General features: G+C 46.7%; 1 protein-coding gene across 1 annotated transcript in view; it reads left to right on the top strand.

Annotated features, from left to right (window-relative positions):
* The window catches only part of PRKDC (protein kinase, DNA-activated, catalytic subunit), an 86184-nt gene extending 77704 nt beyond the window's left edge, over positions 1-8480 (top strand). The window contains exons 79-86 of the mRNA XM_063326838.1: positions 236-456; positions 771-863; positions 2792-2881; positions 4163-4234; positions 4322-4523; positions 4963-5151; positions 5737-5876; positions 6876-8480. Of these exons, the coding sequence (XP_063182908.1) occupies positions 236-456; positions 771-863; positions 2792-2881; positions 4163-4234; positions 4322-4523; positions 4963-5151; positions 5737-5876; positions 6876-7080 (1212 nt within the window). The 3' untranslated portion in view covers positions 7081-8480. The remainder of the gene's footprint in view (positions 1-235; positions 457-770; positions 864-2791; positions 2882-4162; positions 4235-4321; positions 4524-4962; positions 5152-5736; positions 5877-6875) is intronic.
* Positions 8481-13372: the final 4892 nt, after the last annotated feature.

Below are 13372 nucleotides of genomic sequence, written 5' to 3'. Positions count from 1 at the left end.
TGTTTGGTATAAATTTGAGTCTGTATTCCATTTGAAGAATTTGACAATAGCGAGGTTGTTGCTTGTGTACGCATCTTGGAGCCCATAAAGGAAATAGGCATTTGTTCTTCTGGTAGTAATGGAGCAACTTGATTATGCCATCTAAGAATGCCAGATATGCTTAATTTCAGAGATGATTCTGTAAGGCCAAGTCTTCTTTCACAAATATTTTGCTTTTTCCCTGTCTTTTTCCAAGATAAGCGTAATGGAATCCTTGAGGAAACCAAAACGTATAACAATCCGAGGCAGTGATGAGCAGGAGTATCCTTTTCTTGTCAAAGGTGGTGAAGACCTGCGACAAGACCAACGTATTGAGCAGCTGTTTGATGTAATGAACATCATCCTTTCCCAAGATGCTTCGTGTAGCCAAAGGAATATGCAGTTAAAAACTTACCAGGTCATCCCCATGACAACAAGGTGGGTGTTCTATCTTGAAGGGACAGAATGTTCACGTCTATTACTGTTGAGACATCGGAAAGTGAAATTTCCGCGTGCCAGATTCTGGTTCAGAGTGCTTTGAGTATTGGTTTTTTGTTTTGGTTTTTTTTCTTTTCCTTTTAAAATAACATTGAAATTGCTTTGTCCGCAAGCTGTTTTTCAGAGTGTATTTAAATTGGTAGCTTTCAACCTTCTTTTAGCAGGGCCTAGAACATGTTGCTTCCTATTTGTGGTGTTCCTCTAAAGTTCAACTCTGAGCTACTTGTTCACATCTCCGATTACTTTTGTTCCAGACTGGGACTCATCAAGTGGCTGGAAAATACTTGTACTTTAAAAGATTTCCTTAAGAATAGCATGTCTGAAGAGGAAGACATCAACTATAACAGGTGATGCCTGGTTTAGCTGTCTGCTCCTACAGAGACCACTACTAATGGCTTTCTCGTGATACCGACAATTTTGTGGCCGCATTTTCTTTTTTCAAAAGAAAGAAATGAAAGCACCTGTAAGCAAGGAGGCAGTTTGTATTTCCTGACCCAAATTAGTAATTGGCAACTGTTTGTTTAATGAGTACTATTGTACCTGGAATATCCTCCACCCAGCCTGTTTAAACAAGAGGCTTATAATCATGTGTGACGTCATCATCATCACCATTTCCTTATCAGCAAATTGGTTTTACAAGCAGAGGATTTTGATCTCTTGATTCGATCAGGCAGGAAATGGACGTAGGTCAGCGAGGAGGGGAGCAGAGGGGAGGGGAGCGGAGCAGAGACAGAGCTTTTCAGAACCCGGGCTCCTCAGTGAGTGACGGGGGAAATTGGCAGCAGATGCACAAATCACAACTGTAAAAGAACACAGTCTCTGGCTTTATACAAATACCGTGTTTGAATAAATCAGCTTGCTTTCTCTTGATTGTAATTGGGGGATGAATCTTTGTAAAATTGATTTAATTCTGGCATCTCAGCCTGTTTCTATCCTGGAATTTAGAAATGTGGTTTTATTTACCAACGTTGTTCTTAGTACATTGTCTCTGTTTGGGTTTGTCAAAGTGGTGATGTCACCATTTATTTTCACTAGTTCTCTTGTTTATGGGGTAGGTTGGAGGAATCTCCAGTGTGGAAGTTGTGAACCCCAAAGAGTCTTTATTTCTATAATAGCTACTTGGTTTCTGAGCAGTTTAGGAACTGCTATAGTTCCTGCATTACTGCTGTCTGCTTCACCTTTGTGTTGGTCTCAATTCATTGACTGGGAAAGTGAAGGAAAACTCACGTGGAACGAACATCATGAGGGGAGAAAATTTCTAATGTATTAAACGTAGAAGCTTAGTGTCTTTCTAAAGAAAGTTAATGAATTATCCCAAAAAATAACTTTATTATATTGTTCTATATAGACTTTAAATATTTTCCCATATGTTCTTCAATCAAGTCAATTAAGACACTTTATATTGAGCTATGGTTGAATGACAGCACTCACAAAGGAAAATTCTGATTAAATCCTTGCTGGCAATATCCCGGTTGGGGTGGGGGAAATAACTTTCTGAAGTTTTGAAATCATTTTCTTTAGCCCAAAGTGATGGGCTGTGCAGTCTGTAAATGATGAATACTTCTTACATGGAAAGGATCTCTCTATCTCAGAACATGCTTTGGAAGGAAGAGAGAAGGCAGGTGCTCTGCTAAGTTACTGCCCCTGTGGGATAGAAGTTTAAGGTCTAGTGTATTTAGTTAAGATGGGAGAAAAATATCAAATTATTCTATAAGCAGTGCGACTAATGAAGACTGGCTTCTTATGGATTAATAGTTTAAGTCCAAGCCCCCCATTTCGCCCCTCCTGTACACCCTGAGGAGATAATGGACTGCCTTTCTGTGCTCCCCACCTGTTTGGATGGACAAGCGGCAGCACGTACTGTGGTAGGCTACATAAGCCTTCTCAAATGGATGCGAGGCTGCGTTAAAAATATCTTTCCCTCCCTGGAGAATTTATTTCGGGCCTTTCTTCTCAAGGCAGCGTCTAATTTTCACGGTACCTATTGACAGATTAACACCTTTGAGATGTTCTTAATCTTCTGTCAGATATGACTGAAATGCATTCATGGCTGGGGGGAAGGAGGTGGATGGATCAGCGTATGCACTGACTGCATAAACTTCATTTCCATAGCAAGGCTAAAATTAATGTAGGCTGTAGCTTCCTGACTCCTGTGCATGAAAATCGCATGGGTCATAGCGGCACGCAGCCTGCAGGTATTCGAGTACAGAGTGGTAAGTTAATGAAGGGAAATCATCAGCCCCCTTTTTTTTTTTTTTTTTTTTTTTGCCCCTAGCAAAAGAGGACCTCGTGCCACCTATACGGAGTGGCTGTCCAAGATGGGGGGGAAAGCGCAAGGCATCTCTCGATACCACGTTATGTACAGGTAGGTTTCAAAAGAGAACTGCATGTAAAATGTAGAAAGTAGAGTGTGCACACTCAGAGTTGTAGAAATTCCAGAGAAATTCCAGGAAAAATATGATCTGCATTATAATACGCTGGCTGGATCTGATTTTTGCCCATTTTACTGCTTTGTCTTCATGGAGGTGCTCTGCAAGTGGAGTTATGTACTGCCAAAATCCCACCAGAGCACAGGGGTTCTTCCAGAAGCTTGCTCGCTTCCTTAAGAAAGTGTCTAGAAGCAGCTGCTCCTCTTCAGCTTTATTTTCTAGGTGTCTTGTTTGTGATGATGCCATTTGGTGGGCTGCCTCAGAGCCAGAGCCCCTGCTGAAGTTGGACAAGGAAAATCACTGTGATTCACTGAGAATTTAAGACTATTTGATCGTTTGGGTCACGACTTGAGCATCCTCTCAGAGGAATTTCCACACCTGCCCAGATCTAGCGCCGCAGGGGGGGAAGCGAGGTTTCCAGTGGGGCGTTTCTGATGAGCTCATAACCTGCTTAAGGAAGCGTCGTGCTTTTTAAAGAAAAACTTTGACTCGTTTAAATGAGTACATCTACATTAATACTTGTATTCAGAGCCAGAATGTGCTTCACCCGCACTTGCCTCACGTTGGCTTGCAATTGCGGAGCGGTCCCCTAGTACACAAAGTTGCTCCTTTCACACAAAGCTAGGCTGGCAAGGAGAGAAGGAGAGCACCCCTCGGCTGGAAGGAGAGCACCCAGCACATTCCAGCTGCTTGGGAGCATTCAGTTCCCAGGAGCAGACATGGGCTAGGGCAGAGCAGTCACCTTCCCTCCCCAAATGTGTGCAGCGTGGTTGTCCTCAGCACCAACCATTTAGTTCTGTTGCCTGCCCTGGTGCCGCGCTACTTTCTAGTACGGATCCAGCCCCTGCGTGCTGCTGAGAGATCTAATTTGGGCCTCGGCTTCTCTGCTTGGAAGAGACTGTCCAGTCAGAAAGAGCACAATTGTATTGCTCTATTAAAACTTAACCCAGCTACTTACTTTGGGGGAAACTAGGCAAGACTACGTACTGGTTTTTATTGAGGAGTGTCAGTCCTGGAAATAACTGTTGGGAGAAAAAGAGAGGAAGGGGTATTTTTAATATCAGATAAAAAATATGGGGCAAACGCTCTGTGCAACTTCCTGTACTGTGTACTGGGGTAAGCAAAACGTGCTAATGTGGTCATGTACACATCTTACCTTTTAACCTCCCGTGGGCTGGTATTTCGGTAGCTAACATTATTCCTTCATTAATTTGCAGAAATGCTAGCCGTACAGAAGCAGTTACGTCTTTCAAAAGCAGGGAAAGCAGTGTTCCAGAAGACCTGCTGCGGTGAGTGCGCCGTTAATGACTGCACCTTGTGAAACGAGTGCGTTGGCGTTTTAGCTGTATGCAGCAAGTGACTTCTGTTCCGTTTAGGCGAGCCTTTGTGAAAATGAGTACGTCCCCTGAAGCCTTCCTGTCTCTGCGGTCCCATTTTGCCAGTTCTCACGCACTGATGTGCATCAGCCACTGGATACTCGGTATTGGGGACAGACATCTGTCCAACTTCATGATTAACAAGGAGACAGGTGGTATGGTGGGAATAGACTTCGGATACGCATTTGGCTCAGCTACGCAGGTATTTGTTTTCTAATTAATTTGTTACAGCTTTTGCGTTTATTATGCGCGATGACACGTGTATTCTCAGTACTAAATTTGATGTTCCTCGTTTGCCATCGTTCTGATGCAAAGTAATCTTTACGAGTTATTTCTAGTTAATAGAATAAAATGTCTTTTTCCAGATATTGTCAGACAAGCAGGGAGCTGTAGAGTTTCACAGAGTCTATATGGTGGTGTTTTGTGTAGCTCAGCCATGCTTTCGACCGCTATCACTAAATATTCATGACTAGAGCTTTGATGTCACAACTTGGTCCTGTTTTACCGTGTTGCACGTTATTTTCAGTTACGTGACCAAGAGGGTTTCAAAGCTTAAAAAGAACAAAATATTTATTTCTCATCCTTCTGTTCCAAGGTTTCTTAATTCTCATTTTCTTTTGACTGTCCTTCCCCTTGGCTAGTTTTTGGGCGTGCCGGAGTTGATGCCTTTTCGTCTGACTCGCCAGTTTGTTAATCTGATGATGCCGGTGAAAGAGTGGGGTCTCATGTACAGTGTGATGGTGCATGCCCTAAGGGCTTATCGTGCCAGTCCAGATCTCCTCATCAGCACAATGGATGTCTTTGTAAAAGAGCCTTCTTTGGACTGGAAGGTGAGATTTTTCCTTTTTATTCATGTGAAAATTCTTAAACTGTGACGAGGATACAAATCTGGTCAAAGAGAATGTATTTCTTGATGCTCGCTCTCAGTGCTCTTTTTATCTTTCTTTTTTTTTCATCGAGTTCTCAGAGAAACTGAACTTAAAGGATTTAAAATGACAGAATTGTGTATTGATGGACAAAGAATTGCAGCACATGTCTGTGTTATCAGTGTACTGTTCTTTATCTGCGTGATAATCCTAAAAATGTGGCTATCTCTTGATCACGTTATGTCACTTATGGCAGCAGCATAAATATTTTCAGCTTTTTGCATTGACCCTCTTAAATTTACCTAGCAACACTGTATATATCAAACTAAAAATTACAGAGGAAAAAAATCTGAAACTAGTTGCACTTCAGTAACTCCAGTTGTAAATTAAATTTTAAGTCACAGGCAGGCTAGATTTCATCTCACTGCTTTGTCCTCTGTTGCGTCCGCAGTTAAGAGTTACTGGCTTGACTTGCTGTGATGTGGCAGCTTAAAGGTCTTTTTAAGTATGTGATTTATGATAAAGAGGGCGAATTTGTTTTCTCTTTAGAACTTTGAACAAAGACAGCTGAAAAAAGGAGGCACGTGGATTAAGGAAATAAACACATCTGAAGTAAACTGGTACCCCTTGCAAAAAGTCAGCTACGTCAAAAGAAAGCTCACAGGTGCCAATCCAGCAAGAATCACTTGGTAAGATGCTCTGCTTTGGCTTTAAGCTGCTCCACTAAGAGCTTTGGCAGTCTCCTCCTTCAGATAGAATGGCAGCTAGGAGAAGAGAAGAGGCAGACAGGGCAAAATTTCAACAAACCTCCTGTCAGAATCGTTTTGGTGCACGTACAAGCTCTCTGAATCACCCTGCCAGCCCAAACACCAGATATCTCCCTGTGAGTCGTCTTGCTCCAGCTCAGGCCTCCTGAGCAGTTTTACTGTTCCTGGCAACACACATATCTCCACCCTGGAAGCCTGCTGCACTTCTCACGCCTCACGCTGCTGTTCTTTATGTTCGTCTCCACAGCTCTTAGGCTAGGGGGTAGTATTTAAATGGATTCGCTTCTGCTGGGCAGTTGCTTGAAATGGAACCTGAGCCAGCTGTATGGGAGGCACGGAGGTAAACTGCTTCCCAAAACCATCCAATTCAAATCCGATGGCGTTCTCAGCTTATTTATGTCAGTCTGGTCGAGTCTGGCTCAAGCCAGAATGCCTTTGAAGTTCAGTTAAAGTACAATTAATCCCTTCCATCCTTTTCTAAAAAGACATTTTGTATTAATCAAGGAAAAAAAATAAATGCAAAGAAAGCAAGTCTGTTTTAAAACCATACAAATAGTGAAAAGTGCAGGACTTGGGAGGAGTCCCTTTTGCAGTCAAGGCTGAACTGGAAAAGGCAGCAAAACACTTCTTGCAGACGCAAATCAGCAGGACAGGTGAGGAGATAAACCAGCTTGGATGTGAACTGCTGCATCCTTCTTTCTGCTAGAGACCTTTGACAGGATTGAAACGGTAAATATTCAGGCACCTGAAATCACCGGGCTTCACTGACTAAGGCTCCTACAGCTCTTGAACAGTCTCCACATCTTGAAAAATAAAGCTGCTTGAACGCTGTTCAAGTACCGTTTCGTATTTTAAAATCAATGTTGGATTTTTCGCTTGTTTCTGTTAGTAAAGAGCTTATTTTTGTGTTCTCAATTTCAGTGACGAACTACGCCTGGGCCACGAGAAGTCGCCTTCTTATAATGATTTTGCAGCTGTGGCTCGTGGCAACGCTGATCATAACGTCAGAGCCAAAGAGCCAGAGGACGGACTTTCAGAAGAGACCCAAGTGAGGTGCCTGATCGATCAGGCCACAGACCCCAACGTTCTCGGCAGAGTCTGGGAAGGTTGGGAGCCCTGGATGTGAGGGACCGCTCTCTAAAGCCCAGTCTGCCAGGGGGAGCGTCCCCTAAAACACAGCTTTTAAGCCAAAAGGAAATTTTTAAAATCCATTTTAAGGCCAAAAAGGGAAAAAACAAAAGCTCTTAACCACTTTTATCATCATTGGTTAACTTGAATAAAATGGAAAATAATTTATTTTTTTTTATTAAAGCTGTATTCAAACCGCGATTTTTAGTGGCAACAAAGCAGCTTTATTGTTTTTGTGTTAAAATCAACGTAGAAAGAAATTGAGAGGCTCTAGAGCTTAAAGACTTATTTGAAAGGCACTGAGATTACTCGGAGGAAAGCACAAATTCATACTCTGCGAACTTGTAGGCGTCCTTCTGGTGAAAGTCTGTGCTTTTGTCTTTTACAGAGACCTCAATGACAATCAGCTGAAGCCATGCTGCAGACGTGTTATTTGTAATTAAAACGAGATTTTCCTGTCAATAGAAACGGTGAAGCACATGGTAAAATTAAACAGAAAAGGGCTTTTAGCTCTAGGGAACACCTAAAGTATCTGGATGGTTATTTCATTAGCGGATTATGAAAAGCAACGATTTGTCCCTGTTTGTCCCAGCAGATTGTTTTTTTTTTAACAATTGGAAGTTATACTCTGTTATCTCTGTCCTTTAGAAGTCTGCGCTCCTCGTGTTGTGTTCATTTCTTCGGCCAAAGCCAAAAGCCGCCCCTGCGGAGGCAGCGGAGCGCTGGGAGCTTCTTGCCGTAACCCGCGCCGGAGCGGCGGCTGCGCTCTGGCACTGCCGAGGCGGGGAAGCGGCGCCAGATGTGGCTCTTCCGCCCTGGCAGCCGGCGCGCAGGTAACCTTGGGGGCAAGTTCGGCTCAGCACAAGGCGGCAAGCGGGGAACGAGACGTCTCGAAGATATTACAGTTGTTTATTACCCACAATTCACTGTGGGAGATAGTTTCCATTGAGGCTTTTAATAATTGTCATAAAAGGGGTAATAAAAACGAGTCTTTGCCCTTTCCCTGCCTGGCAGCTTTCCCTGCTGCCTCGGTGGCCATGTGGCACTCCTGGGCTCGCTGAGGGCCACGGCTGCCCCTGGCACCAGGCTCAAATGAGTCTTTCAGCTGGAGAGCAGAGGAATCTGCCTCCTGGATACAACTCCATGAAAAACTTGGGATGGGGAAGATCGCTCGCTGAGGCCTCATCCATAGGGAGGGAGCGCTTTTATTTCAAATAGTTCCCAGCAACAATTACAGTTTGTTACCTTCCTCCTCAATAAAGATGTGCAATTCTTCATGTTACAAATGAAGAAATTCAGAATCTTGGCATCGGATTTTATTAATTAAAAATACTGTTTGGCTGTATTTTTGTAGAGGAAACACCTCTTGAAAAATAAAAATAAACTTTCGGATGTACACTTCATTTCAAAAGTTAATTTAGGGCACTTCAATCGCAGAAAACATCCACGTTTACCCATAGTGATAACTGAGGGGCAGCCTTTTTTTTTCGTAAGCGGGTGGTACGGTCTGTTTTTATATACACTTGTGTCTTGGTGTATTTTGTTCTTTTGATCTCTGGTGCCAGTAAGGACGGTGGCACCATGACTAAAGCTTGGCGAGGTGAGGCACTCGCCTTTCACATTGTCACTCCACCACTATAAGAAAGTTAAAGCACAATAAAAAGCTGCATGAAAAGGCTGGGGGCCCATCTGGAAATCAAGTGGCCGCTCGTACGAGGTGTTTAATTGCACTTTTGGCACATACCTCAGATATTTACTGGGTACTTTGCCCTGTACTGCGGAGGACAAAGTTTAGGTTTATAGTTTAACGAGGCTCTTCTCGTAGGACTTTTGATACCTTCGGCACCAATTGATGTTTGTGCGCGGCAGGCCTCCCTCCGCTGCCAACTGAGGTTTCCTTGGACTTTTGGAAGGGTCTGGAGCAGGAATGGAGCCCGGCTCTTACAGGGGCAGGGGCTCTGGTGCCTTCCTCTCCCTCTGGTCCATAGCAAAAGGCCCTTGGTGGGGGGTGAAAGGCTCTGAGACAGGGGAAGGTAGCCCTGATGGTGCAAAAGAGCTTAGAATACGTCCATGATACTAAAAATAGTTAAAAGCTCCATCTTGGCTCTAAAATAAGTGCTGTAACTGGAAGCCCCAGCTACATCAGTGCTACTGGTGGTGTATTGGTGGAGCAAGTGGAGTTGCCCTAACGGCGCTTTCCCTGTGCAGCCCAATGAGCCCGAAAATACCCTCCAACGTCTGTGGATCGTGGCTGCTCTCCCCAGCCCCGACGGGGGAGTGCTGCGCTCGATAAAATCCAGCCGCTCACCGGGGAGGTTGGAGCTGGCCCACGAGGCAGCAAGGAGGGCTCCGACGCAGGGAGAAAAGAATACGATGACGAGCGGCTCGGAGTCGGAGGCTGCTTCTGGTCTCACCATGCAAAACAAACCTTAGCGACTATCCAGAAGTACGGCAGAATTTTTCCTTCCCAGATTAAATAACCAGATGTGCACTATGTCCAGAAATTCATTAGTTGCATCTAAGAAGCAATGTCAACCATTAGCATATATTCTCAGTAGGTTTTTCTTAGCGTTTGGGGTAATATTCGTGCTCAAAGTAGTCATCACCGTCCCTGACATCTTATAATTTCTCCCTAACTAAAAATAATAACAGTGCTCAACGCAGAGGAGAGCTCTGCAGCTGCAGCCCCCTTTCCCAGCTGATAAAGGGGCTCCTGCATCCCGCTGCTTGTGCTCAGGGTTGTTCTTAGTGCCCACCAACACCCCCCCGTTTAAATGCTGTCTTCTCCCAAAACTTCACAGTTTTCCAAATCAGGGTGTTGAAATAAGGATTTGTTATCGCTGCTTTAAAATGCCTTTCCCCCCCTCCCCCGCCCCTAAATACTGAGGATGGGGGTCTGCTGAGTCACTTATATTAACACCGTGTGCCTCATTAGGAAATAACCTGGAGTTTAAAAATTTCATTTTTAAGCTGTGTTGCTTGTAAGAAATGGCACCTACGTGGAAAGGTCGCACCCTGGCAGCCACCCTCGGCACTGAACGGTGTCACTGGTCTTGTAGCAAAGCTACCAAAGAGCTACATCTCACGTTACACCAACAGTGTCCAGAATAGGGTGTTACGGTTTGGGTTTTTTTGTTGCAAAAAGTTTTGGGAAGGAGTGGCCATAAGGGATTGGAAATGATTTGGTTACAGTTTCCATATTATGTACAGGGGTTTTGGGTTTGCGTTTTGGTCACTTTGGGTTTTTTTCCCTTTTTGATGGGACAGGAGAGGGGGACGCTCATCTCCCTGTCCGTTAAACTCCCGGTTAAGGCTACTGTGCAAGATTTCATTTGGTGAGGCAGAAAGCGTAGCTGTGAATTTGAGCTCACGAGTCTCGTCCCTGCTGGAAACTCGGGCAAAACCTGTAGCAGGAAAAGGTTCAGAGCATCCACCAAAGAGCGTGAGAAACAGAGGAGCGCAGGGTCTGAGGTTTTGCTGCTGGGGCGCTGGGCCTTTTGGGAGCCCAGGTACGTGGAAGATTTAATTCAGCAGCCACAAGCGCAGCTGAACAAGCCGAGCTGGGGCTGGCACCGCTGAGCTCAAACGCCCGCAGGGAGTCAGAGCACAGAGTTTAAAAGAGCTAAAAAGAAAAACCTTTTCATTTACCAGCGAGTTCTTCAGCCGCTAACAGTGGGGTGGCCGCGGGCTGGGTCACTGCAATGAACTGACCCAAGTGAGCGCAAGTGAGGAGCAAAACGCTGTCAGAGCCCTCCAGGAGACGGAGCCGGCAGCAGCCCTGGCGATGGTGGGACAGGAGGCAGGGAGGGTCCATCCAGCAGCCACTGCTCTGGCTTATGATAGCCAACACCAACCTCGAGGAGGTTCTGTCCCTCCCCTAGGAGTGACTTGGCAGGTTTTTAACTCTCCCTGGACAACTTGCACCTCCTCACCTGTACGTCCCATTCCCCCAAGTCCCTGGTCAGCCCCCACGTGCCAGTCCTGGCTTCTAGCTCTTGAATGAAACCGTCACTGCACCCCCTGCTTCTTCCTGGGGGAAGGAGAAAACCAGGCAAACCACCCCCCCACACCTTTTTCACCCTTATCACCTGGCTCTTTCTCACCTTTCCCTCTGAAACCTGGTGCTGTGAGGTGCTTCCCCCAGACAAGGTGTCCCGTCCCCCCCCCACCAGCAGTCCTGCTCCGCAGCTGCCTCACCCCAGCCCAGGAGTCCCCCAGGAGCCGGTGTCCTGCTGGTGCTGCCTCAGCCCCGTCGCACCCCAAGAGCAGCGAAGGGCTCCGTGGGCTCCGCAGGACCAGCCCAGCCCCACTGGGCTCCCAGCCCCGCTGCCCCAAAGAGCCCCGCGCTTCTGGGTTGCCAGGGGCCAGCATGCCGGGAGGAGGACAGGGAGGCTGAAAGCCAGGCTGAAGCATTGCCCCGTGTCCCCACCTTCCCTGGGTGGCCTGGCTCTCATTTACCAGGAAAAACGAGGCAGAAATAACAGTGGGATTTAATTCCTGTCCCTGGAGGGCTCAGTGTCCTGGTGCTTCTCTGGGTTAGTGGAGAGGGACTCTATCAGGGAGTGTAGCAACAGGACAAGGGGGTGGTCACAGTTTTAAACTGAAAGAGGGGAGATTAGATACTAGGAAGAAATTCTTTACTGTGGGGGTGGTGAGGCACTGGAACAGGTTGCCCAGGGAAGTTGTGGATGCCCCATCCCTGGAAGTGTTCAAGGCCAGGCTGGATGGGGCTTTGAGCAGCCTGGTCTAGTGGGAGGTGTCCCTGCCCATGGCAGGGGGTTGGAACTGGGTGATCTTTAAGGTCCTTTCCAACCCAAACCATTCTATGGTTCTGTGATTCACAGCCAGCACTCTGTAGTTTAAAGTTTTGTCTTTTTTCTGCAAAGTTTTCTCAGAGAAAGGTTTCTTGTCCTCTCTCTCCAGGTGCAAATGCTCCTCTTTGCTTCATTTGGAGCAGGAACCTCAAACAGGTTTTAGCGAAAATATTCTGAAACTCAGATGCTCAAATATTTCTCACTGCTGTTCAAAACTGACTGGAGCTCAGAGAGAAGCCGTGATTCGGTGGGTCAGGTACTCAGCAGGACGGGTGAGGGAACTGAGGGCTTGGCTCTGCTTTGCTCTCCATGACATTATTTATGCAAATGGGAACAGATGCAGCTGCCGAGATGCCAGGAAACAGCACGGCGTGGATATAGTCCTGCCTTCAGCCCAGCGCTTCGGTAAGCGACAAGTATCCCTTACTCACCTGCTGCCGGCTGCTTGGCTGCAGGTGTGGTACTACCCCGGGGCTCCACACCCTCCTTGGCACCCGGGGGAACCCCCCGAAATGCGCTCCTGAAATCACACATCTCGGTTAGGCTCCGCAACCAACTCACCTTCCAGGGGATGGCTCTCGCCGCTCGGTTTTGGGGGCCGGGTAGTGACACCTCTGACCACGAGCTCCGAACACGCCTCCGGGTCCTGACGACACCACGAGCAAAGCTGCACCCTCCACAATGGGGCGTAGGTGTGACACGGGTGGCAGATATCGGGGCTTACACAGGGTTTCCATACCCAGCAGGTCGCTGTTTATCGAGGGATTTGGGACTCTCATTGCCATCCGGCGGGGTGCCCTGTGGCGGCCGGGCGACCTGGCTGGGAATTGCATCTCTTTTTTGGGGTAACACGTGATGGGTGTTCAATGAGACTGTTGGGGCTGGCGCAGTTGTGCACCGACACCATCTGATGAGCAGCTGCCCTCTGGGGCTGAGGACCTCAGTGAGCTGAAAGCACAACACAGTTCCACGCACAAACAGTTCCACGAGATGCGTTCCAGGACAAATTATACTTTTATGGCTACAACAGGTGAGATGTTATCGCCTACCAGCAATCCACAGACCCTGTCGCAGAGAAGGGGGGGAGAGAGTGGGTGTCACTGCTTCGCACGTCTGAACCACCTTCCCATGCTTGGTGCACCCATCTCTCTACGCTTCCTGCAGAGAAAAAGGTCCGGGAAGACCATGGGACAGTCGCAGTTCCCCGCTGGAGAGCCAGGCCAAGGGCAGGTGGCACAGAGACACAGGACGTGAGCGCACCCCAGGGCTGGAGGGCAGAAAGTAACAACAGGCAGAACTGGCTTTGGGGATATGTATTTTTGGACAACGTGGAACAGGAAAATTGTTTGCTCTAAAAAAACCCAAAAAAAAGCAACCGCTTGTTGTGTCACTAAGTTCAGTGCTAAACGTTCATGTAGATAAAGGTTGCGGGATGAAGCCTGTGATGAGCAGATCAAATCAAGTTTATTTAAACAC

This window comes from Chroicocephalus ridibundus, chromosome 2 (genome assembly GCF_963924245.1).
Source record: "Chroicocephalus ridibundus chromosome 2, bChrRid1.1, whole genome shotgun sequence".
Classification (NCBI taxonomy): domain Eukaryota; kingdom Metazoa; phylum Chordata; class Aves; order Charadriiformes; family Laridae; genus Chroicocephalus; species Chroicocephalus ridibundus.
This window is presented reverse-complemented; position numbering and strand designations above follow the sequence as displayed.